Source organism: Pectinophora gossypiella, chromosome 14, assembly GCF_024362695.1.
Source record: "Pectinophora gossypiella chromosome 14, ilPecGoss1.1, whole genome shotgun sequence".
Taxonomy (NCBI): domain Eukaryota; kingdom Metazoa; phylum Arthropoda; class Insecta; order Lepidoptera; family Gelechiidae; genus Pectinophora; species Pectinophora gossypiella.
In genome coordinates, this window is record NC_065417.1 from 10,074,109 (window position 1) to 10,099,189 (window position 25,081).

Genomic DNA, 25,081 nt, shown 5'->3' on the forward strand with positions numbered 1-25,081 from the left:
TCAGTACTAATGCGTGTCTTGAATAATCTTGCAAAAAATACAAACATAATAAAACATAGACAACGTGAAGGTCATATCATCATTGACCGTCATTCGTTGTCGGGCAGTGCCTTGATAAAGTCAAGTTTGTTATTAACATCTGTTACATGACTTGTTGTGATTGATAACATGATTGTTATAATACTACTGGTATTTGTGCTAGTGTTTTATTTATATGGGACACGAACATTTAGTTATTGGAAGAAAAAAGGTGTCAAACATGATCCACCGCTACCATTTGTTGGAAACAATTTAAAACATTTTATTCAACGTGCAAGTATGTGTATGATGGCCACTGAAGTATACAATAAGTATCCCGAAGAAAAAGTGGTTGGTTTCTACAGAGGGACTAGACCAGAACTAGTTGTTCGAGATCCAGTTCTTTTTAAAAGAATCCTCATCACTGATTTCCATCATTTTTATTCGAGAGGGTTCAATCCCCATAAAACTGTTATAGAACCGTTAATGAAGAATTTATTTTTCGCTGATGGAGACCTATGGCGTTTGATACGACAGAGATTTACTCCTGCATTTAGTTCAAGCAAGCTAAAAGGTATGTTCCCTATTATTACCGATCGAGCGGAAAAGCTTCAATTACTGGCAGAGGACATTGCAAAAAAGGATTTTTACGATGTAAGGGAACTAATGGCAAGGTATACAACCGATTTTATTGGAGTTTGTGGATTTGGTATTGATATGGATACGTTGAGTGACGAAAACTCCCAATTCAGGTGGCTTGGGAAAAGAATGTTCCAAAGGACACTAAGAGATGGTATCAATGGAGCTTTAAAATTTATATTCCCTGATCTCTGTAAGCATTTGCGTTTTATAGCACCAGAGGTTGAAAATGCTATCGTAAATTTAGTCACTGCTATAATGAAGGAAAGAAATTATAAGCCAAGAGGCAAAAATGATTTCATTGATCTTATTTTGGAATTAAAACAGCAAGGAACGATAAAAGGCGAATCAATTGAACATAGAAAACCTGATGGAACCTCAGAACTTGTTGAACTGGAAATCAGTGACTTAATAATTATAGCTCAAGTGTTTGTATTTTTTGGGGCTGGATTTGAGACGTCTTCTACGGCTTCGAGTTATACTCTACATCAATTAGCCTTTAACCCTGACTGTCAAGAAAAGGTTCAAATAGAAATAGACAAGGTCTTAGCAAAACACGACGACAAATTAACTTACGATGCCGTTAATGATATGAAGTATTTAGAAATGTGTTTCTATGAAGGAATGAGGATGTTTCCATCTGTGGGATATTTAATGCGTATGTGTGAGACTCCGAATTATATCTTCCCTGAAATAAATTTAACAATTGACAAAGAAGTAAAAGTGTTCATACCAGTGCAAGCTGTACATAGAGACGAACAGTTTTTCCAGAATCCTAATAAATTTGATCCTGACAGATTCTGCAACGGAATAAAGGATATGAAATATGTTTATATGCCTTTTGGAGAAGGTCCTAGAGCATGTGTTGGTAAGTATTATTATACTGCAAACACAGTTCTGCAAATAAGTAAATATTATTTATGCAAATAAGTAGACAAGTTTTTAATTTTACATACCTATTCAAATTTATTATGATTTTGTTCTTCACTGGTCAAAAACAAAATGTGTTTAATTTTCAGGTGCAAGACTAGGACAAATGCAGTCCATAGCTGGTTTAGCAGCCCTCTTGCAAAAGTATTCGGTAGAACCAGCGGCATGTAGCGTGCTTGACCCTAATTCAGACCCAACGGGAATTGTGACTGAGGGTATCGTTGATGGGTTACCGCTTAAGTTGAAGAAACGACAAAAGTGATAATAAAGTGAAGTGAAGGGTGAAAGAACATTACTGGCGACCCGGTGATGTAATGGCTGACAAGCTCGTTCCAGCTTGTTAAAAGAGCTGCTGGTTCACGACCCATATGTCCGGCTAAGTAATTAATGCCATCACAAATCTACAATAAGTCACGTCAAAAAAAAATATCTCTACCCATTCGAGTCAGAATTTTTCGACTTAATTTTATCTCCGTGAGTTTGCCTAAGCACAGATGAGTGACAACAACATTTTGAAATAACATTAATTTATATATAATAATTGAAAGCAAACAGTTTTTGGAACTGTGAATGTATTATCTAAGTAAGTAATATTAGCCTCGTAAGTAATCTTTCTAAATAATCATAACTGATCAATACACCTAGGTTTATAATCAGGGAAATGATAGCATACTATCACTTAGTGGTTTTCCACAATTAATGCATAATGCCCATAATATAATTTATTTTTTGTTATATTTTTGTAAATGCTATTTTGAACGTCGTTCTTGTGAACAATACATTACTCAAAAAACAAGACAAAAAATTAACAACATTTAGTTTTGGTTTATGAAGGTGCCTTTTTGAAGCGGTAATGCCCTCAATGACCTTTCTGTCGCAGATATTGTCAGGACTAGTTTAGAATATTATAAGGTTGCGTATTTTATTTATTTATTTAAGACAATTTTACAATCTAGTATAAAAATTACCTTGACTTTTGCTTACCATAGATATATCCATTAGGTTGATCCCTGGATCGCCTTTTTCTCCTTTAGGACCTTGGGGTCCCGGTATAGCCAATGACCCCGGTCGACCCTAAACAGACGAAAATACGAAAATAGGAATATTATTTAAAATGGTAATACCATGACAACATAATTAGTGTAATAGATACCTACACGCATACATACGTAAAAGTAACTAATGTAATGAATTTAAATGATTTTTGTTTTTATAGCATTCACCCGTGCCTAGGGAAGCTCACGAAGAGAAAATTAAATCAAAAATATTCAACTTTGACGATACACAAATCGAAAGAATTTCACACAGGAGGGCCCGGTGGTGTAAAAGATAACATGCTCATCCCGGCTTGACAAGAGCTCCGGTCCAAGTTCCGTCGGATTCAGATTTTTTTTCGATTTAATTTTCTCTTTGTGAGCTAGTGTTTATAGTTGAAGAAGACCTCATTGAAGCAATTCGATGTAACAGTTTTTTTGAATCAATTGTTTCAATGTGGCCAGTTTTGAGGACCGGTTTTGCCCATGAATTGTTAATCCTTAGAACACATAAATCTTTGGTCGAATTTACGGGAATGATAAGCAAATGAAATTATGTTGGTTAAACGAAGAAGCTAAGAAGTGTATTGATTTCGTGTATTTGTGATACAATTTCAAGTTGCTAATATAAAAGGGGGCTATTGGGTTGGACAAAGCTCAAAGTTCAAAGATGGGTGTGGTGGACCGTGTAGTGCCGATGCCGTGCTGCTATTGGCTTGATAAGTCGACAAGGTTAACTTGATAAGGAGATCCTGCAGAAAACGTGACAGCTACAAAGCCACTATTACCGTCATTTATTAAGATGTTGTGGCAAACGTTGATGATAGTGACAGATGGGCAACCCATCGCTTATCATAACAGTCCAACATGTCAGAAAGGGCACAATCCTTCTGTCGGTCTTTGTACTGGAAACGGTCCGATTTCCACACTCTCTAATTTTTTTTTTTTTTACTAATGTATAGCTCACGATAATCTTTTCACGTCGCAGTGTTCATTTAATTAGGACGGGTTATACATTTGCTAGGCCCTCAAATCTAGTTACTCACCCCCCACCCAGAGCTGCCTGATTCCCCTTTATCTCCTGGCCTTCCTGGCGGACCAGGTAGACCCTGCAAGCCTTGAAGTCCTCGGGGGCCGGGAGGGCCAGGCCGACCTCTTCTACCTCGAGGCCCTGTATCTCCTTTGTCACCCTGAGAAAGATTATTTGATTTATTTGGAATCATGCGCGGAATCATTTACCCAGGTATGTAAATAATTACTGAATTGTAAACTACACATGATAAATCAAAGGTGGTTTCTCTAGTACTTACCTAAATGTCTCATATCAAATAATGAATATTATTTATTTAGCTTGAAAAAAATATATATTATAATGTACCTGTTTTGTTTTTTCAAGATTTTGCTTTTTAGTGAAAATACTTTGTCCTGAGTAACGTTAAAAATGATTACCAAAATTCAAGTTCTAATCAAACCTTAATAGGTATTAGGTAATATGAGTCATAATGTAAGTAGCTAATAAATTGTTCATGATCCTACCTTGACAGTGATTATATCGCTACCACTTGAAGTAATGCTGACTGGACCGGGGGGGCCTCTTTCTCCCCTCTCTCCTTTGAGCCCAGGGGGCCCAGGTGGGCCCGAGGTGCCCGGCATTCCGGAAGGCCCAATGTCCCCTCGTTGTCCCGGCGTGCCATCATTGCCTGGTACACCGGGTGTCCCATCCAGACCGCGGATTCCTTTTTCGCCCTGGTCAAAAAACTAATGTATTAAACTCTGCTAGCTTATTAAGTACTTTGTCTCGACGCAATGCATTGTAAAAGGAGAGGTAAATTATTTAAAAATAAAAAGTATGACTTTACAAAAATGTACTAAATACTAAACTACACACTACTGTATGTGTATACTACTAGAAAGAAACAATTTTGGTATACGTAGTATATTTTTTAAGATTTTGTATTACCATTATGCGATTTGCGTACAATTTACTTACTTTTTCACCTTTATCCCCTTTAGTCGCCAAAGCCGGTATTTGTCCTAAGGAAAAAAAATGCGGCTTATTAAAGAAATTAAAAATAAGGAAAAATGTTGATTAAATAAATTATAATCCAAAAATTGTAAAGAAATAAATACAGTTATTTTTAAGTCTTTACATTCTTATGTTATTTAATTTCAATTTAAATGTACCAATTAAGTTGTTCAAAATAGAAACATATAATATTTTTTAGTAAGTGCTTGGACATAAAATTAAAACAGTGAGTTTCTCAACATACCAGTGGACAGAAATTCAGGATCATCAGGACTGAAGACACCAGCTGGTAAAGTAGGGGGGCCAGGAGGACCCGGCTCGCCTCGTTCACCTGATACAAAACATACGACCCGATTACTCTAGCCATAAAGAAGGCCAATCAGCTCACGACAACAAACACTTCAGGACCCCGATACCGACCCTGATGGTGTGGTCGACGATTTCCATCATGCCACGCTTATCGCTATCGGGTCGATTAATTCTTTCAAATATATGAGAGCCCTCAGCGTTTTCCATTTGTCCGGCCAAGTACTTCATGTCATTTGCGGGAAATAAACGTTCACAAATAAATAAGGGGAATAGAGGTAGCTACATCATCTCGTTTCTCCACAGAAAACCATAGTCAAACGTCTAAGCTAATGGGATTCAAGATACCTGTTAATTTTAAAATGTAATTATTAATAACATCATAACCGTTATGCTTGCTTTAGTTGTAGAACGTATAATTTTCTTTGTTTCTGAGGTATTTGTAACATTTGAACTACTTCACCTTTTTCTCCTTTATCGGCAGGACGCCCGTTGGCACCAGGCATTCCTGGTCTGCCATCAAGTCCTGGGCTTCCACGGTCTCCTTTTGGTCCTCGGTCGCCTTGAGGTCCTGGATAACCCTATAAATAATATACCTTATGTTTACTGCCAATAATTGTTTTCAAATTCTTTATCATATGAGTTTTTATTTAGTATGTAATAAGTCCGTTGTCAGTGTGTGTGAGTGATTGGCAATTGCGTAGTTTAATAGGTCACAGATAAATTCTGAATAATAAATGAAAATAGGGAGAAGAGAGAACTTTATGAAAACGTCAATAAAAGTAATTATTCAATATTTTCGGAAAGGGTTCATTTATTCGCTGCTGACACTTAGTTGTACCGAGAGGGTTCTAAGCACGGGTTCTTTTGTAATTGGGTAGTTTCCTAGGTCAATGGTAAATTCTGAAATTCTAATTACTAAATAAAAACCGATCATAAAAAATGTTTTCCTTTTTCTGTCAAGAAAAGTGTAATAATAAGTGCGACATTTGTTCACGTTTTCCTATAACATCACAGATTGGTTTTTCATACAAATTCCATAGTAATTTGAAAAGTAACTTATTTGACTAATTGGAAATTACCTAATTATTATTTATTACCTTTGTGCTTATTTGATTCCTCAACGGTATTTGGTAGGTAAGTACTATTTTTACAAGGTGTGTGAATATAAAATATTTATTTATTTCTACTTTGATGAGATCAGATACGATCGCGACTGGAATAACTTAAAAAAATACCCTATGATTTAGTTACAGAGAAATTAGCTGCGTTAATTATCTGCTTGACAGCTTTTTATCGTTATTTCCTTTTTATCGTAAGTGAAATCTATCCAAGATTATTTATTATCTATTATATAATTCGTAGTAAATGGGGTCAGCCCAGTCCACAAATATAATAAAATCTCTTACAAATACCCATTATCTTTAATGGTAATAAACAAGATAAATAAAATGTTCACTTACCCTATCTCCTTTGAGTCCATTCATTCCTGGTAGGCCCTTCTCTCCCTTGTGCCCCGTAAAGCCTCTTTCTCCTGAAGGCCCCATGGGTCCAGGTTGACCTGCATCTCCTTTAGGCCCTGGGGCTCCAGGCCTTCCCATAGTCCCTCCGTAAGGTAGAGAATCCTGTCACATAAAACTCATTAATATTAAAATATTTCGACATGCGTCACTAAAAGCTCTTTTAAAATTGCTATTGTAAAATGAATTTTAGTATGCTACCCCTTTTATAGTGTAATGATAACATACAAAAAGTATAATGGATAAGGTTTGTGAGATTCCTAATATTCAATTTAATAAGACTGAAGATTATTCAGATTTTTGAGTATGTTTGCAAGATAAAAAAGGTTAGGAAAAATAATAATTTTATATTTTATATCTTCGGCCTATCTCTTATTGTCGGACGTGTTTGTAACCTTTTGTAATTACCTATAATAAATAATATATGCAGAGTGGCAAAACAATAAGCATTTTATTCCAGTCTACGAGTGGTGAAAGTAATTGGATTAGAGATATTGGATTCTGCTACGATCAAACAATAATCATTTCAACAATCACTGTAAATAAAATAAAACGTCACATTAAGGTACTGTAGTTAGTAACATCAGAAGATGAATGGATGCCGATAGAAATAAAGTAAAGTCAAAAACTTCGAACAATGCGCGCTTAACAGGAAAACTGTCGTGACTCCGTGACATCTGACAACACAAACAAACTTTTCTGGCGATTGAAATGTATTCTCTTATCTCCGCCAGTATAAATCAGGAGTGAAAGGCTCCCTACTTTTGTCAAAGTTCCCAAAGCGGTTTGTTCACGAAAATGCACAATCGGCAGTTTCCAAAAGTCATTCGTTTCGTTTCGAAAGTGATTCCTGACAATGAGGAGGTAATCGAATCGTAGAACTCTTTGGGGGTTGCAATGAATAATGATCTTCTTCATTTCGTAAACGAAGCACTCAAGAAATAACAATTGTCATCATTTAAACTACAACTAAGTTCCTGAAGAAATGTGTTAAGTACAGGTAGAAAAACCGTGTTAAAAAATTCAGAACAAAGAGTTCAAGACCATGCCTATTTCCCGTTGAAGTTTCAGAAACCACGGAATTCCACTTACTACTATCCTGACACACCACTTTCGCTTCCTCAGTTTTATCAAAGACTTCATTTGCATGAAATTTGAGCTTGCGCTCGTCATTTTAGCGTACTCTTTCATTATGTTTGATTGTCCTTTCAATTTAAATCACCTAGGTATTGCAACTACGAAAAATTTCGAGCCTAATCAGTTCTAAAATAACCGATTCTCTTTCTTTCTTTCTCGTAACCAGAAAAGAGTATTTTTGTACGATTCTAGTTTAAGTTTCTACATAAAACTTACCTTGTATATTTGTCTTGGTTTCCAATTTGACTAAAATTGAATGGAAGCATGAAAGGCAATAATTCTCAGTGTGAAACAGCTTTGTTATGTACTAGTATTGACATAATATTATTTACTCACAATTTAAGGGAAAGGAAAAGTGATCGTCGTTTTCCATTTTCAATATTTCACTTCTCGAAATTCGGAATAAGTTTTCTTGAACAGCGTAGGTTTCTTAGAATATATTACAAAGTATGTCATCAATCCTGTTGTTGATCGTAGCTACGGAGCCGTTTTGCTATTAAATATTAAGTGAGTACCTACCTATAACCTACATACTCCTTTGGTTAAGATTGTTTATGTCGAATATCTATTTTCTTTCTATATATTTTACTTACATCAAAGTTACCATACTCTGAAACGCCAGGTGGGCCAGGTGGCCCAGGAGGTCCAACAATGCCTGGCCTGCCGTCTACTCCTGGTTCTCCTTTAGGCCCCGGTTGTCCCTCGGACCCTCTTGGGCCCATATCACCTCGTTCACCCTTTTCACCTCTAAGGCCCACTGGCCCTCTTTCGCCCTGCATTCCTGGTTGACCCTAAAATATATAAATAATTTATTATGAAATATTTGTCTAAGTTATTAGGTTATTTACTTGATATTTCAAAATGAGAAATTTTAGGTCACAATCAGAATTTCCTAAATAAAGTGTAAAAATGTGGGTAGTAAATACTAGATTATGGTAAGAAAATGTAGAAAAAAACGAACTACGTATACGTAAGTGGAAAGAATGGGATCCTTATTGCACAAGAGCATGTGAATGGCAACTTTTGAGATGGGATAATAGGCATATATGTACCTGTAAGGCAAGTGATGAGTATAAATATGGGATATAGAGGCAGGGAACAACTCAAGGAAGCGTGAATGGATTGCGGATTGCGTATAACATACATATTTTTCATCTCAGCACTCACACTTTTCACACACTGCAGAGAAGAGATGACGACTGACAAAGATAAATGAAAGAAAAATACATGTTGTACCGGTTCCACCTAGAGTGGGATAAAAAAGAAGCTGATAATGATTCATGACAGAAAAGTCCAACTCACAGGTATACCCGGGGCGCCTGTGCGTCCGTCAGCGCCAATCAACCCTGGCGGGCCTGGTGGACCCCGCAGCTCGGGGTTCGTCTTCAGCAGCGTCAGGAACACGCTAGCGTTGCAGCCGCACTGACCCGTTGGGTTGTAGTTCTCTCCATACACGATCTGTTTCGAATATAACAATATTTATATATAAAAGATGACTTGCAGAATTGAACCTCGCAACAATAATTATTGATCGTGACTGGTAACATCAACATCAGGAAACCGTCAGCAAAAATTTAGTATCGATCGCCATCGACTCGCAAAGAAGAAAAAGGAAACCGTGTGTATAGGAGTATTTTAACTTTTCTCTATCTTTTATTGCATTTCGCTGACACAATTTACACACCATTATACGTAGACGGTGATATCACATTGGTCTAATAGAAACCTCGGCGAAGAAAGTCTGGGTACTTAGTTCATCTTGTTATGAATGTACCTCTGACTCTCCCAATCGGAATATAGTCGAGAGCTAAATTCCGATTGGGAGAGTATTGGGAGAAAAAATAAAATAAAAAAATAAAATTAATAAAAATTAGTATTATGTTATTTTCTTTTCTTGTTAATTATTTACTTGACGCACTACTACTGTTTCTTTCTATGTACAAAGTATAGAAAAGTACGTTTTGTTTATGAAAATAATACATTTTCAAATAAACCCACCTTTTTCTATACATTCCAGAGCGAGGCATGAAAATAGTACAAAATATGTAAAAACATTTGGATAATACAACAAAGAAACACCTACATATTGGTTCAAATAAAAACATTTCAAAATCGAACGATAATATTATGTTATTTGAAATTGTATGGTAATTTTTTATGGATAAAATGAATACAGTATTTCTTCAAAGGAATTTATAAAGGTTCTAAAAATAATTACTTCACTAAGCTTCAGTTACAGAATAGGACTAAAGTAAACAACCGCAAACTTGTACACGATTCGAAATTTTCATGGGCCACCTTTGTGGCCAACCAAATATATTCAAATTGGCGAAAATATTTACCTTATTTTCCAACGTTTCGATTTCCGAACATTTTGCAACGGAATAAATTCAGAACTGGAAAAATATTTTGCAAAGGTAGCAGAGCAGAACTTTCAACTCTATTACTTAACACAGGTTACAGCGGAATTTTAGCGGATATCTCGCGTAGTACGAATCAAATGAATCGATATCCAAACTGGAATATTGGCCGGGAGCCAATGTATACCTAATAAACTTAGTAACCATCGGAGCAACTTAATGCTCACTATGTACCCAGGTCTTATGTCGGATATATTACTTCTTCTATCGTGTGGATTGAGAGGTACATTACCAACCTCATCAACCCTGGTGTCAAGGTTATTATTGAGCCGCCAAAGGCCCCTGACATGGCTCATGTAACGACTACTTACTTACATCATTAAGTAGTAACCGGGACCAACGGCTTAACGTGCCTTCCGAAGCACGGATCATCTTACTTTTTGGACAATCAGGTGATCAGCCTGTAATGTCCTAACCAAACTAGGGATCACAAAGTGATTTTTGTGATATGTCCCCACCGGGATTCGAACCCGGGACCTCCGGATCGCGAGCACAACGCTCAACCACTGGACCACGGAGGTCGTCATCTGATATATTACTTATAACACTTCTATGTTTCTATTGAATCCATAAAATGATCGATTTAGTTTACCGATCCTCGAAATATTAAACTTATGGCGCTCTGTATGGCTCTTTTATTATTGGTGAACATCCGGACCACCTACGTAGAATCACATCATCGTCTCCCTAGCATTATCCCGTTATTCACAGGGTCCGCTTACCTAACCTGAAGATTTGACAGGTCCGGCTTTTTACAGAAGCGACTGCCTGTCTGACCTGCCATCCCGCGAAGGCAAAACCAGCCCAATACAGGTATAAATCTCCAAAAAAGCATTTCTCGGGAATGTGGGTTTCTTCACGATGTTTTCCTTCACAGCTGAGCATGTGACATTCATTTATGATCCAAACATGAATTCGAAAACAAATTCGACAATTATTGCTTTAGGCCTGTGCTGGATTCGAACCTGCGACCTCAAAGTGTGAGGCAAGCGTTCTACCAACTGAGTTATCATGGCTCCTATGTAGTATCACATATTATCTTAATAAAATGTATTTTACAGAAAGATAGTACAAATTTTGTATTAATTAATATTGTCATAGGTTTCAAAATGATTAGAAATGTCCTGACGTTCACGAAGTAAATTCTCTTTACATAATTTTGTGATTCTGGCTTTTTAATGTATTTATTTTGAGTGTACCTTGCCCCAATTGAATGCATCGAAATTTTGTATGTCCATCAAACAAAAAACCTTTGTTAGAATAGATAATTTCGAAAACCATTTTCATAACATTTTATAATGAAATCAATGTATATCCTTCTTGTCTTCTGTTTATCACTTCAGCGAAAACTCTTCAAATGCTAGTAAGATTTTCTTTTTCTCTTTATTTTCTAGTTACTATTTCAGCAAGATTAGTGATCCTGGAATTTCAACAACAGAAAGACAAAACACTGTAATTAGTCTGCAGTTTAAAATTCTGGATCGAGATATACTCGATTTTCGGAGAACCATTAACGAATAGTTTCTGCGTAGCGGCAGGTAGGTCTTATGATCAGATAGAAATAATGTAGGAGAATAACTAGGGTGTCCGCTTCAAGTGGCCGCCCATGTTACGGAAAGAGTCGCTTTCAATGGCCTATTCAAGTTCAGGTATGATATAGGCAGTCATTGTGAGCGTCGAGTCGGGTACAGATAACGTTATTGCTTGGTATAAGAACTTCATAACAGCGGGTTCTCGACTAAAGGGGCTAGTTCTTTGTGAATATTACTGTAGAATGTGCGTATTTGCTTCAATGGGTTTTCTAACACTGTAGGTATAGATATTTGCCTGTTATGCTAATTTGTATGTATTTATACGTAACGTAACTAACATTTGATCAATATTATTTGGTCTGTTCACTTAGACGCGATAAATGATTTGTTTATAAACTCATATTAGTTTCCTACGGTAAATATGAGGTGTTATGTAGGCTTGACTCAATTTGATCTACGTATATAAAAGAAACTCAACAAACTTAAAGCTACTTTTTCGATCAAACTTTCTTCATTACCTACCTACCTACCTTACCTATGTTCCTGCTTCTAATTGTAATTATGAGGTTTTTTATGTAGGTATATCTGTTTACCGTCGTAATGATCTAACTAAATGATGTATCTTTGTTTGTTAAAGTGAGTTGTAAAATCAGTTTCACCAAAAAAATCAGATATATTTACGTCAATTAGTAAAATCAATATATTATATCAATCATCAAGAGTTTCTTGTCCCTTGTCCCACAGAGTAGACGTTGAAGCTTTGTTGAGACCAGGTGAGGCCCGCAGCTAAACGAGATCCTGCGGTCTAGACCAGCCACATACATGGGGATTTGTTCCACACAGTCCGCATTTGCGTCTAGTTTACTGATACTTCTTTGTTATTAAGTATTTTATTTTTAAATTATGAATAAGCTCAATTTATTATGGAACTTACGCAACCGAGTAAACACTACGAAATATAACATTTCTGACTCTTTGTTGGGGAAATGATATAAGATAAACTTAGTAAGTAACAGAATTAGGAAGATAGATAGATTCACTTTATAAAAAAAAATATTTTAAAATCTACCTAATTACGAGCGGTTTGCACTATCAATTTGACATAGGAGCTTTTACAAATCAGCAGTTATGAATGCGCAAACACTTACATTATTAGGTATGTCCTTATTCACCCACAGTAGTTATTCCGGGATTCATTTACATAACATAACAAATTCTTTTAAAATGCAAAACAGAAGAGAAATATAAAGAGTACAATATGCGGCCATACGGACCAAAGAATACCACTGCTATTACTTACATCATCTCCTGATCCCGAGAATTCACCCACAGTCCCCGGTGTACCTGGAACTCCGGGGGGCCCAGGGGGTCCTGGGGGGCCCCTTATCGATTCCCCTGGGGGACCCTGTGAATATTGAAAAGATATATTAAAATGTGCCTTTAGGATTTTGGGTTTACTTTATAAAGTGGCCTTAAAAGTTTCTTTACAGCCACCTAAAATAAGTCTACTAATTCGATAAAGACGTAAACAACAAACTAATGAAACAAACAGAACAGTCGAAGAAGAAAGTATTAAAACTCCAATTTTAGTTCGTGCACGACAATAACTTTAACGGGTTGTTAAAATTTGTAAAATACGACAGTTTCGAACAAATGCGGAAGCTTCGGCTATAAATATCCAAGCCTACCGATTATCGACAATTATTGTTTTGCACTTCCTAGTTTTTCAGGAAAATTTTAAGTAATGTTTTTTCTTCTTACTATAATAATGTTACATAAAAAATATTTACTAAGATTATTTACCGTCTGTGATGTAAAATGGCCTTTTGGCGTTTACGTAATTTTGCCTTTCCAGTGACGATATAATAGTTATATTACAGTGTACGAGTGTTATACATTTCAGAGTATAAGAAGAGTCTAGTAGTTCTCATAACTTTTAGACTAATCCTCTCTGCAAATTTTCAATTTGAACTCAAAAATCACATTAATGTTTACAGAACCGTTGAAAAACTACATTTAAAATAAGCTTAATCTTGTATGTCACCAGATTTGGAACTGTTAATTAGCGGGAATCATGTTCGGATCATAAGCGGTATAAAAGGGCAGCAACTTATCAATATTCTGGATTCTACCGGAAGGATATAGAATACACTCCTTTATAAAAGTTTACTGCAGGTTATTGAAAAAATGTAAGATGCAGTTGAAGATCTTTGGAACCATCTCAGCACTCCAGTTGACAATCGTTTAGAACCCAACTTCCAAAGTGCAAAGCCTAATCTAAAAGTAATGTAGGATACGTTCATCTCGTATTTAACTAGTAGGCCATTATACAAACTAATTAGGACGCAATTCTTGACTCTGATGACATTTGCCCGTCATGTGGTTTATGCTGACATAGATTAGGTCAATGCTTTACGTAAGTAAGGTACTTATTATGACTTTCTCTCATTACTTCAAAGTAGACAAGATTCCTTTGACGAACATGTCAAAGCTGTAGGAAGCTAACGAGTTCGAGACAAAGGCAGCGTTGAAGTTGCTTTAGAGAATCATAAAGCGGCAAATATTCAATATTATATATTCGCACAGAATATACGTATGGCAGCCCGAACAGAAGAGCACTCTGCGATTATCAAACACACTGTTAAGCGCTCAGTAATGGCTGTATATCATGAGAGTGGTGCACGCCCATTTGTATGTTACGGGACGAGGGCGATATATGGGGTATATTTTATTTTAGTACTGAATATGTTCAACGACAATATACAGTAAATAATTTCCAGGAAATTCAAAAATCGTGGAAGGAAGGTGACCTGCAAGCGGATAGTTTGTGCTAATTAAAAAAAAAGTACATCGAAATGTTTGTAAATGATTTTTGTGAAACTGTAGATTTTGAATATAGTTGTCAAACAGTTCATTAAAATTAAAGTTGCCTTTGGATGCCGGGTTTCATAGCGCGTGTTATAAGTAGGACATATTTTTTCTCTGCAAAAGTACCTTTGAAAAACTTTTCAGATTTATAACTAAGATTCAAGAGATTCGTTCCAAAACCGAAAACTGATAGAATTTTTAGTTAAACTTTTCACATTTCCTAAAATTCATATTGTAAAATAGTATCTCATCTTGATACCTTGGCTGATTGGAACAGTTTGTGATAGATTGGATATCCATGGACAGCGGTAAAAAATATTCGTAAAATATTGTAAGGATTTACTTACTAAAAAAACCTGATGTGAAGTGGTTCTTTTTACTTGTGAATTCAAATAACATTCAAGATTTCCAAAACTTTGATAATTATAAGTACGCTTACAAGATTAACGAGCTCTAAAAATATATTTTATACATTTATTTTTAGAATCTGATATTTGTATACATCGGGTGATATGATATGTAGGTATAATTATAATAATAATATGTCTTCTCACAATAAGTGCATAAGCTTTCCGAGTCGTATGGTATAAAAGCGTGTTGTAATTAAAATAGGGGCTAAGGGGCGGGGTGCTATAAATCGGGGGCAAAATAAAACGAACGACGCATTGTGTGACGCTCGGAACGCATTATAGAGAGCAATTTTCAAATTTGAAAAGACATATTTGTTGCCATAAATTGGATTTGATCTCTTTGATCAAAACCTTTTATCAGAAGAGAGTTGGAAATGGAAATCAGTTGCTAATTTTCGTATTTAAACTTCCATGTTTTTAACATGAGTATTGAAAATAAAGGTTGCAATCCATTACGGTTTAAGTAATATTACTTATGTTTTTTTCGCAACGCGTATCATGTATTTCAGTAGTTCTGTAGAATACGCATTTTTTTTTGTTAGAAACTTTAATATACCTTTATTTAAATTTGTCTACCAACTTTTTCAACAGGAAATATAATCTAACAACAAGAAAAAAATAATCTAGTAACTAGAATCTGGGACTTGGAAGAATATTTTGACAATCGACGGTGGCAGTGATAAATATAAATGAGATTGACATGTTACCTTATGTCAATTCCATACATTTCTCAAAATCGTTTGCAACTTGGCTTTACTGTACCCAACTTGGCTCATACAATTAACAAAAATCATACACTTGTTGTAACTTAGGTAATCCTAAAATCATTCATATATCTTTAGAAATATACGTCTTTGATAAACCCGTCTATTGTAGACACTGCGTTAACATGATATTGAATATGGACTGAAGCAGCTGTCCATTCACTCCAGGACATTCTGTGACGTTATTGAATATTATGTATGCTTCAGGACGCAGGTCAGTCTCTATACAGGATAATATAGGTTAACTGATACCACTAAAATCATTGACCTTCTCATTGTTGGGCTAGATTTCAATTTAAAGCGGCTCAGTCAGCTATTTCTGACATTGGTACTGGTACTCTTAGAATTCCTTATTTAACTTACCGTTATGCTGCAACCCAAGCATTAACATTACCAATAATAATGTCATTTCATTACAATACTCGACGGATATCTGGGTTGCTTAGAATCGTGTAATCGTCTGCCAATTTATAATCGTTAAGACCTCTTAATTCTAATTGAGAGCATTGCAATGTGAGCATTATTTACGTGCTAATTAGACGTGTTGTTTTAAGCTAATTATTCTCCATATTAATTTAATATAAAACAATATCGTGTCAATACAGATTGCGCCATTTCTTTTCATCATTCATTCCCTGTGTTTCCTTTCTATACATTTGTAACCGTTTAAATTTAAATGTCTTTAACTATTGAACTGATATTTTAGAATACAGGATGCTTGACGGCTTTTTAAAATTTTTCATAGCATTTGTTTTATTACGTACTTGACAATATAATGTATATTCTCTATCATATATGTTCAGTTACGAAGATGCAATGCAGATCGAAAGCAAACAATTAAGTTAGTGCTATCTATTAGGTATATAGACCACATCTAGGCGTTATGTTCTTCCGTTTGAATGAATTTTATTACTTTTCTCGTAACGTGCCATAAAATTGCATTATAAAACCGTCATAAAATTAAGTAGCTATGATAAAAGTCTTGCCCTCGGTCCTCTGTCGCCTTTTTCGCCTCGCCATCGCATCGGGTAGCCTGAAATTAACACAGAATTATGTATTTAAACAATAAAAGTAAGTGACTACTGATTATAAAAATAATTCATGCTTTTGCCAACGGTACAAATTATAAAATTAAAAATTATTACAGAAATGGACGCTACCTTTAAAATTGCGTTCGAATTGAGTCATATAAATACAATCGCCATAAAATGATTTTATTTCTGCAATATACAAAGTAAATTCCATTCCATCATTATCAAAAGTTCCGAAACTCCGAAAATTTTGGAAAGGAATTCGTAAATCAATCACCAATTTCCTCAACGTCGCAAATAAATTGGTGAAAAATTATAGAAAATTCAACCCTTTTACCTTATCCGTTTCGAACACAATGAGGACCTACCGTCTAATCCTGGAGGGGGTGGGGGAAAAGGGGGGATGGTCCCGTACCTCCCGCTGCCCTCTACGTCCCCTTCTTCTTGGTCCACCTGTATTTAACATCCAAATTGTCAATGTCAATATGGGTGAAGTTCGTGTGTTTCAAACAAGAAACTACCTATTTGAATTAATCAAGAACGAAAAGTTGAAATCATGTAAGTATATTTAAAACAAAATCCAAATATTTTAGATTAAATTAAAAATATTTTTAAATAAAAATCAATATCATATCGAGGGTTGAAAGCCAAATGGGTTTAAGCGACATTTTGGGCGAAACTGACTTATATATATATTCGGAATCAGCGATTTTTTCCGCGTCGACTGATCTTGGTTTCAGATCAATCGAAGCTACTTTTTGGCGCTTCAACCAATTAGCACTTTGGGTACATTTTTAAAAACCCGTGTTTTAACCGACAAAAAAATGCACAAAATTCTGGGCGGGTGGCAAATCAGTCGTATTCCGGGATATGAGTCGGTCACATAAGCTGTTATGTCTTTTCATTTTGATGATTTGAAGTCTGTTAAAGCGTTTTCCCTGACAGTGTTTTGTTATAGATAAGTCGGTTAAATCATTTGTCCTTAGACGAAACGAAAATAGATTTGGCGCTTAAATCTTTTTGCTTTAATCCAGATTTTATAAATATTGTCGCTTCAACCGTTTTGCCTTCGACAGTTTAAAAGTAAAATTGGCACTTGAAGTGTTTTGCCTTTACCGAAAATATTCATAGAATTTGACTTCAGCTATTTATGCTACATTTTTTTAAATTTTTTGTCGTATAAAACAACTATCATTTTCTTTTGAAAGGACTTAAAACGTTTTTCCAAAACAAAAAAGAAATAATGTTAACATTTCAGTCATCGCAATTTTGTATGAAACCTTGTGCCCGCATCACTTCAACATATCAAAATAAGTATGGACAGGTCCTGGTTGGGCGGTTCACACAGCTAAAAATTACGATTGGGAAGACCGGGAGTGTGCGTGTCATCATGTCACCCAAGCCGTATCCGTTGATGGTGACTTCTATTTGTGTCTATCCCAAGTCGTTGTTGTGGTAGACTTTGACGTGGCTAGCGGAACCGAACTTCGAATTGAAGATCTGGTAACATGGCATACAATCAAGCTGGCCAGCCGAGTTTACCGTGTAATTGTAGGAAGGTTTCCGTTGAGTTTTCCGTATTTGGCGTCTTGGACTAAGATTTTCGAGGACTATATCACGCGCTATTCCAGGTTCAGACACACTCATCCCAACTATCAGTTGGCATGTTCAAAGCCACATGGTTGCGCTTGAGTACGTCTTTGTACCGCAGGTATTGTTCACCTTGTTTACAGTTACTTCTAGACACCTCGAAATAGAAAACCTTTCTGTCATCCATTCGCATGACGTGACCGCACCATCGTAGGTGATGTTTTATGATGAGAGCTTCTATTCCGAATATGCCAGAATGACGTAATACTTCTGTTATTGGAAAACCATCTTGCCGCTTTATGCGAAGGATGGACCTTAGACATTTAAAGTGTTACGTATCAAGTACGCCGCTGAGACTTTGTACACTAATATTTTAAGTTTTCCAAAGGCTGCCACCGCACCTGTTATCCGGGCTGGCAACTTCGATGACTTTGGAGTCATTTCATATTTGAGAACCCAAATATTTTAATTTTGAAACTTCCTCCAGCTCAACGCCATTTAAAGCAACATTGGAAGAAGCTACATCCCCGGAGCATCCTCTGGATGGTTATTTTAAAAGGGTTTTGCACAAAACTATAAATATTCTGGTGTATGACTTAATTGAATCGGCCATTCCTCGGCCAGTTTGGTTAACTGACGCATAGATGTGAGACGTGAGAGATCAAAAATGATCTTATTTATTTTAGCCTTAATTTCAATTAAGCTATAAATAACAATTCCACAGAGTATCCCACTTATGCGTGATACAGAAGCGATATATAAAGAAAATAGACTAGGAACCATGGCTCCATGTGTTATGACATAGCCTTGTTTCGCGCCGTAGGTAACGACGAATAGCTCTGAAAAGTTCTGAAAGTTCTGTTCTGAAATCAAACTGTCGTCATCATGTCGTCATGATATTGTCGTATCAGGATAAGTCATAACTTTTCAGGACAATCTGTTTTCTTTAGAGCAATCCACAAGCCGCGTGAAGCCTCACGCAGCACATAACAAAGGCCGATGTTGTTCAAGCCTTTTGGCCTGAATCTGTTTAATAACAAAACCGTACCCACATATCTCTGTCCGGACAAAATCATCATTGGGTTTCCGGAAGTACCTTTTCTGCATCACGGGATAGAATAACGTTAAGGCTAAAATTTAATATCGATCGCCATCGACTCGCAAAGAGGAAGAAGGCTAAAATCATTCCAGCAGCTGACTCCCATATCTTCAGGATGAGTTTGTATAACCAGTTATTAATGTGTTGGCATATTATACAGTTCAGATGGTATTTTTGATGTGTTGGTATTCGTCATCCTTCTTAGCTCGGTAAGAAGTTCTTCAAAGGTCGGGGGTGCCGCTAGATGTTAAGCGAAACCCCCGACCTTGTTGTAACAAACTCGACCGATATGTTGTAACAAACAAGTCACTATTGGGATTACTATTGGGATTTAAGACATCGTTATAATGTGTCCAAAGCGCTGCTAATAAGTCTTTCTGATCAGTGAGGCGTTGGGTCTTTTCCTTGTTGTAGATTGAAACTCTCTTCAAAGTTTGTGGCAGAAAACAGTCTTGAAGCTGTCGAAAATCTACCGGAACTGGATTGATAGGAATCAGCATAGAGCTGAATTTTACAAGCTTATTCCACCTGGCATTTGTTTTTGAGACATATGGTGACAGAAAAGCCCGCCTGTAGTTCCCCACGAGCTTAGTTTCACGTTAGAACCATCGCACCAATCTTAGTTTTGCGGTCTGGTTTACCAACCAATAACTTCGGTAGAGCAGAGCACAGCTATAAAAATGCTTGGCAAAGGAACACCATCTATTTATTATTATTATCATCTATATTATCTCATCGACAGATATGTCTGTTGCGATGTCCGACGTATCTCGGCTTTAAAAGCATGATCAAGTTCTGTTATTGTTTGTCAACTTCGACGGTATCTTATGGCCAGCTCGAAGTGGAGGTTTTAGGCGCAAATGTAACAGAAATTTTGATCAAACAAGTCGCTGATCTACCCACCCCTGGCCGCCTCTTAATATGAGAGCAATCAGTACTTCACTGCAGTCTGTCCTAGTACCGCGTACCATCTAGTAGGAGCCAGTGCTTGGAACTTGCATCCAGCCACGAGGTCTTAAATTTTTCAGTACCTAAATCGGAAACAGGTTGTGATAGTGAGATTAAACTCAGCACAGAGTATAAGCATATTAAGACTTTTTCAAAGCTATTTGTTTCTTTTATTGCCCGCATTCAGTTGGTGACAGTCATCTGTCATCCGCCATCATACGCGGTTTACCATATATTTAAAAAGTCGAATTAAGCATGTGTAACAATCTTTATGGTTATATTCTAGATCCTGTTTCTTAATTAAATCGATTTACTCATTATATCCGCCGTGATTTTTCCTAATATTGTAAGGTACAAATATCTGTAAATGCCTTGCCCGACTAAAATCTCTCCCAGGAAAAACGGCTTAAGGACCGACTTTATTTCCGATCTTACTAATATTTGGATTTCATACAATTGAAATTAGTAGCGGATGGTCACTTAAGATATTTTCCTTCCCTGTCATATAACCTTTTATGGAGGTTAAGCTGATTTGCCTCTAGTCTTCTTTTTTTAAGGAGTCGTTTAACTCATTTAGCTTTAGTCAAACTAATAAGTGAGAGGTCTCTTAAAGCATTTTGCTTTTAGCCAATATTTGGCTCTAGTGGATATCAACCGTTTTTCCTTCAACTGTAATTTAGTTCAATTGAGGCATTTTGTATTAAGCGACTTCTAAAATCTATAACTGATGTGTTTTTCGAACCAAATAAATACAGAATTGTGCAACGTTTAATTTAAAATAATTCTTAGCATTTTGAACACTTTTGATTCAGTAGTTTTTTTTATATGAATTTTTTTCGAAAAAATAAAACTTTAAATGGCTCTCCTGTAAAGTTCACAAAATGTCGCTTAAACCCATTTGCCTTTCAACCCTCGATATATATTTTTTTATAATCAAAAACTTTTTTAGAACTTTATAAAACTTCGTCTTTACTCTCAAATGAAAACTCTTATTTAAATGTGATGTTTTTAAGAAATAAAATTCAAATTCAAATTTTAAAAGCTTCTAATTTATAGTGTTCTAAATTCCAAAAAGTTTGTGTTAAAATAACTTGTCTCTTTTAAAACATTAATGTGTTAGGTGGGATTAATTGCTACGGGACGGACACCATAGGCTGAGGCTTAAATTGTGTGCGTACCCTTAATTAGTTGCAGATCCGCAGGTGTTTAGGATTAAGCTTGAGTGGATTATGGAAAATTTTAGGTTACAATAATCTCACTAGGTTAATGTTAGCTGGTTAGCAGGCTTTCAGGAATTAATCTTAGTTTAAATGACTTCATTCATAAATCTTTTGCTAATATAAATGGAACGCGTAAAAGTTGTTATAAATGATGTGCTTTTAAATCTAAATCCCTATGTTTATACAGGGTGTTAGTAACATGGTAAGGAATACTAAGGAGGATGATTGAGACCATGAAAAATTCCACTTGATAACATAACTATTCATAACAATGGTCTGAATCATCGCTCAAAGTTTTCGTTACGATGTCACTAACACCCTGTATAGCCTATTAATTATAGTGGTTTTGGTAGCTGTCGGGTAAGCGTTATACGTAAAAATAAAGACGTACTATTTTAAAGCTACCTACATACAACAGTCTCCGTAGTCTAGTGATCAGAGCGCAGCGTTAGGCTAACCTGGAGGTCCGGGTTCGATTCCCGATGGGGACTTTATCGTAATCACTTTGTGAGACTGTCCTTTGCTTGGTGAGGACTTTGGTCCCGGCTATTAGCCGTAAAAAATGCTCCACTAACCCGCAGTGGAGCAGCGTGGCGGAGTACGATCCATACCCCTTTACGGTTGATTGAGGAGAGACCTATGCCCAACAGTGGGACGTATATAGGCAGTTTTTGTATGTTAAAGGTTGTTAGGAACTAGGTATGTTACGCGATTGACAATCTTTTCGGCAGATAAGAAAATGACGGGTATAACTTAAAATGAAATTAATCGGGGCTAATATCTATAAAATAATATATATTATTAAATTCTTATTTAGTAGAGATATTTCTACCTGTTCGTCTTTTCTTATTTCAAATTTTGAGAAACGCTACATTCTTAAATAAGGCTTCGTGGTTTGCGTGTAACTTTTCATGTAAGTATTTGACAGAATTGTCGTCTTATTAAACGGTATCTACTTAGCTACCATTTAATTCATTCATATTTTTTTTACATTTTTCCTCGGTTATCTAGAAAAATCGCTTTAAGCGATAAGGCCGCCATTTGCCACGTACCTAGTTAAAAGTCTTTTGTTATTATTTCTTTTTATTTTGGTGCAATATTTGTATTGTATTGTATTGTATTATCAGTAGATATACTTTACTCGGATTTGCCTGCTTGAGCAATTTCAATATCTTAGACATCCCGTAGGGACGTGTATCAAGAGTCTAAAACTATCCAATTTGACCCTTATTCGGACATTACATAAATGTCATTACAACATGTGACGTCGTATTGAGAACGCCGTGTATGCTATTATGCGTTAAGGCCTCTGGGGTGGAGAAAGTGTAATTTGTACAATTTGGGCGTTCTATCGACCACACGCGTATTTACCGAGTCCACATCGTTATGGTGCAAATATTGGTAGCTACACACAGGTTATGCCCTTTAAAGGTTCTTGTATTGCTTAACAAATATGGATTGGATATTACGTAGTATATAATGTACTCGAGGCCTTTGAAATGTGGTGTCGAAGGAGGATGGAAATAATTAGTTGGACAGAAAGGGTTACTAATGAGGAAGTCCTAGTAGAGTAAGGGAAAAGAGGCAAATATTAAGAGTTACTGAGGACAGAAGAGGCAAGATGATTGGACACTTAACAAGACACGACGAATTTATTAAAAACATCACAGAAGGGAAGCTACAAAGAAAGAGGGGAAGGGGAAGACCAAGAAGAGCTTACGTATGTGGAACAGATTAAAGAGAAGGTGAACGTCATGTCTTATAAGTAAATAAAAGAATTGGCCTTTGATAGACAAGAATGGAGAATGCTGCACCGACAAGAGCGTGGCTCTTAATATAATGATGATGATTATGTAGTCATTTTGCGATCAAGTAATTTTGCGATGAGGTGAATATACCTAAGATCCAGGTGAAATATTATCTAGTCGTTTAGCGATATAGTCTTTAATGTTGCTATCTGGACAACCTGAGATCAACCCATGGGATTTATTTTTATTCAATGTTCTGTTGATGTTGGTGGTGAAGTATACTTTACACCTCCTCCGGATGATTGAGGGAAGATTTGGGGGGTTAAAACGGCCACATTGAAGCAATTCATCTAAAAAAGCAATATTGCAATTTGACATTTGCGCATATAAAAGTAAGTGCGCAATGCAAACAAATGTCAATTTGCAATATTGTTTTTTTAGAGGAATTGCTTCGATGTGGCCATTTTAACCTCCATGTGCTAAGCAGTGGACGTATATGGGCTGCTTTTATTTATGTGTTCTGTTGATTTTCTTTTATTAAATTATTACAGATTCCTATTGTTCTATTTTGAAAAATAAAATTAATCTTGTAGTGACGCTGATAGGGTATTTTTTTTTTTTGACGTGACTTATTGTAGATTTGCCGCAGATGGCATTAACTACTTGACCGGAGCTGATAGGGTAGTTATTGTAATTTGTAGCTATAAAAATATTATTGTGAGTATGCATCACTAATATTAATCACACTGGTATTGAGTTCCAAATCAACAGTGTCTAGGATCAATAATGTACGTATGAGGCGTAACGAGGGACTTTGCAGACTACGTTCAACAATATAAGTAGATGGCGTTGTACAGCTTTAACGTGATAATTACCTATTTTCTCATTATTCGCGTACATAATTATTCCAAAATACAATAAAAAAAAAATAAAAAAAAAAATCATTTATTTTCAGACTACAGTCCATAGATATGTTAGTATGACTAACTTACATGCTATGTTAGTAACAAGTAATGTAGATAATATAGTAATAATAAGCAGATGGGCAACCTCACCTGGTGCGCTCGGGCGCAACACGTGCAGCTCGGTGAACCGGCCCAGCAGCGCGGAGTCCATCCGGTCTCCCACCATCCTAAGGACGCTGTTCGTGCTCCCTCGCACTCTCAATGACACAATGTAGGCAGAAGAATTATATAAAAATAATTCTTACTTAATATTTAAATCACAATATATGTATAGAATTATGTGCTATCTTATCTATATTGATTCTCTTTATTTTGATCAGAGTAATAATGGGCGGAAAATGTAATTGTGCCTGGGTGTAATTAGGTTACCATCCCAAAACTGTTATACATGAAATTAGTAGGTTAAACGAAGAAAAATCTGTACAGCGCCATCTATATTGATTTTGAGGAACGTGGTGTAGAAAGTCCCTCATTGACCAATGACGCTTTGCGTACCTATGAATTTTTCAATTTTTTCAATATTATACTTACCTCCTATTATCATACGTATATCTAACATAGTGTGTAAGATTTTCTTTTGTACTAACACCATCTATGGACTTTTTTATCTGCAAATAAATGATTTTTTCAACTCATAATAAATTATACTTTTGTTTTCTTTTTTTCCTTTTTCTGAATCTGACTTGTTTTCCTCAAATCTGAATCATCATCATCATCATCAGCCGTATGACGCCCACTGCTGGGCATAGGCCTCCCCCAAGGATCTCCACGACGATCGGTCCTGCGCTGCCCGCATCCAGCGGCTTCCCGCGACCTTCACCAGATCGTCGGTCCACCTTGTAGCGGGCCTACCCACTGAGCGTCGTCCGACACGTG

The 25,081-nt window shown here is 36.1% G+C and overlaps 2 protein-coding genes across 6 annotated transcripts in view; one reads left to right on the plus strand and one right to left on the minus strand.

The window, feature by feature from the left end:
- Positions 1-25,081, minus strand: part of LOC126372851 (collagen alpha-3(IX) chain-like) — a 209,622-nt gene that overhangs the window by 12,971 nt on the left and 171,570 nt on the right. For all 5 annotated transcript variants that reach the window (XM_050018763.1, XM_050018762.1, XM_050018767.1 and 2 more), the window contains 12 exons: positions 17,004-17,088; positions 16,591-16,637; positions 12,863-12,967; positions 8,913-9,068; positions 8,204-8,401; positions 6,417-6,578; positions 5,417-5,534; positions 4,892-4,978; positions 4,612-4,655; positions 4,158-4,367; positions 3,668-3,811; positions 2,572-2,661 (listed from right to left, as the gene is read on the minus strand). In XM_050018763.1, the coding sequence (XP_049874720.1) occupies positions 2,572-2,661; positions 3,668-3,811; positions 4,158-4,367; positions 4,612-4,655; positions 4,892-4,978; positions 5,417-5,534; positions 6,417-6,578; positions 8,204-8,401; positions 8,913-9,068; positions 12,863-12,967; positions 16,591-16,637; positions 17,004-17,088 (1,446 nt within the window). The remainder of the gene's footprint in view (positions 1-2,571; positions 2,662-3,667; positions 3,812-4,157; positions 4,368-4,611; positions 4,656-4,891; positions 4,979-5,416; positions 5,535-6,416; positions 6,579-8,203; positions 8,402-8,912; positions 9,069-12,862; positions 12,968-16,590; positions 16,638-17,003; positions 17,089-25,081) is intronic.
- Positions 90-4,770, plus strand: LOC126372865 (cytochrome P450 6B7-like). Its single transcript, XM_050018782.1, has 2 exons — positions 90-1,525; positions 1,677-4,770. Exons 1-2 carry the CDS (start codon positions 169-171, stop codon positions 1,847-1,849), a joined length of 1,530 nt encoding a protein of 509 aa, XP_049874739.1. The 5' UTR covers positions 90-168; the 3' UTR covers positions 1,850-4,770.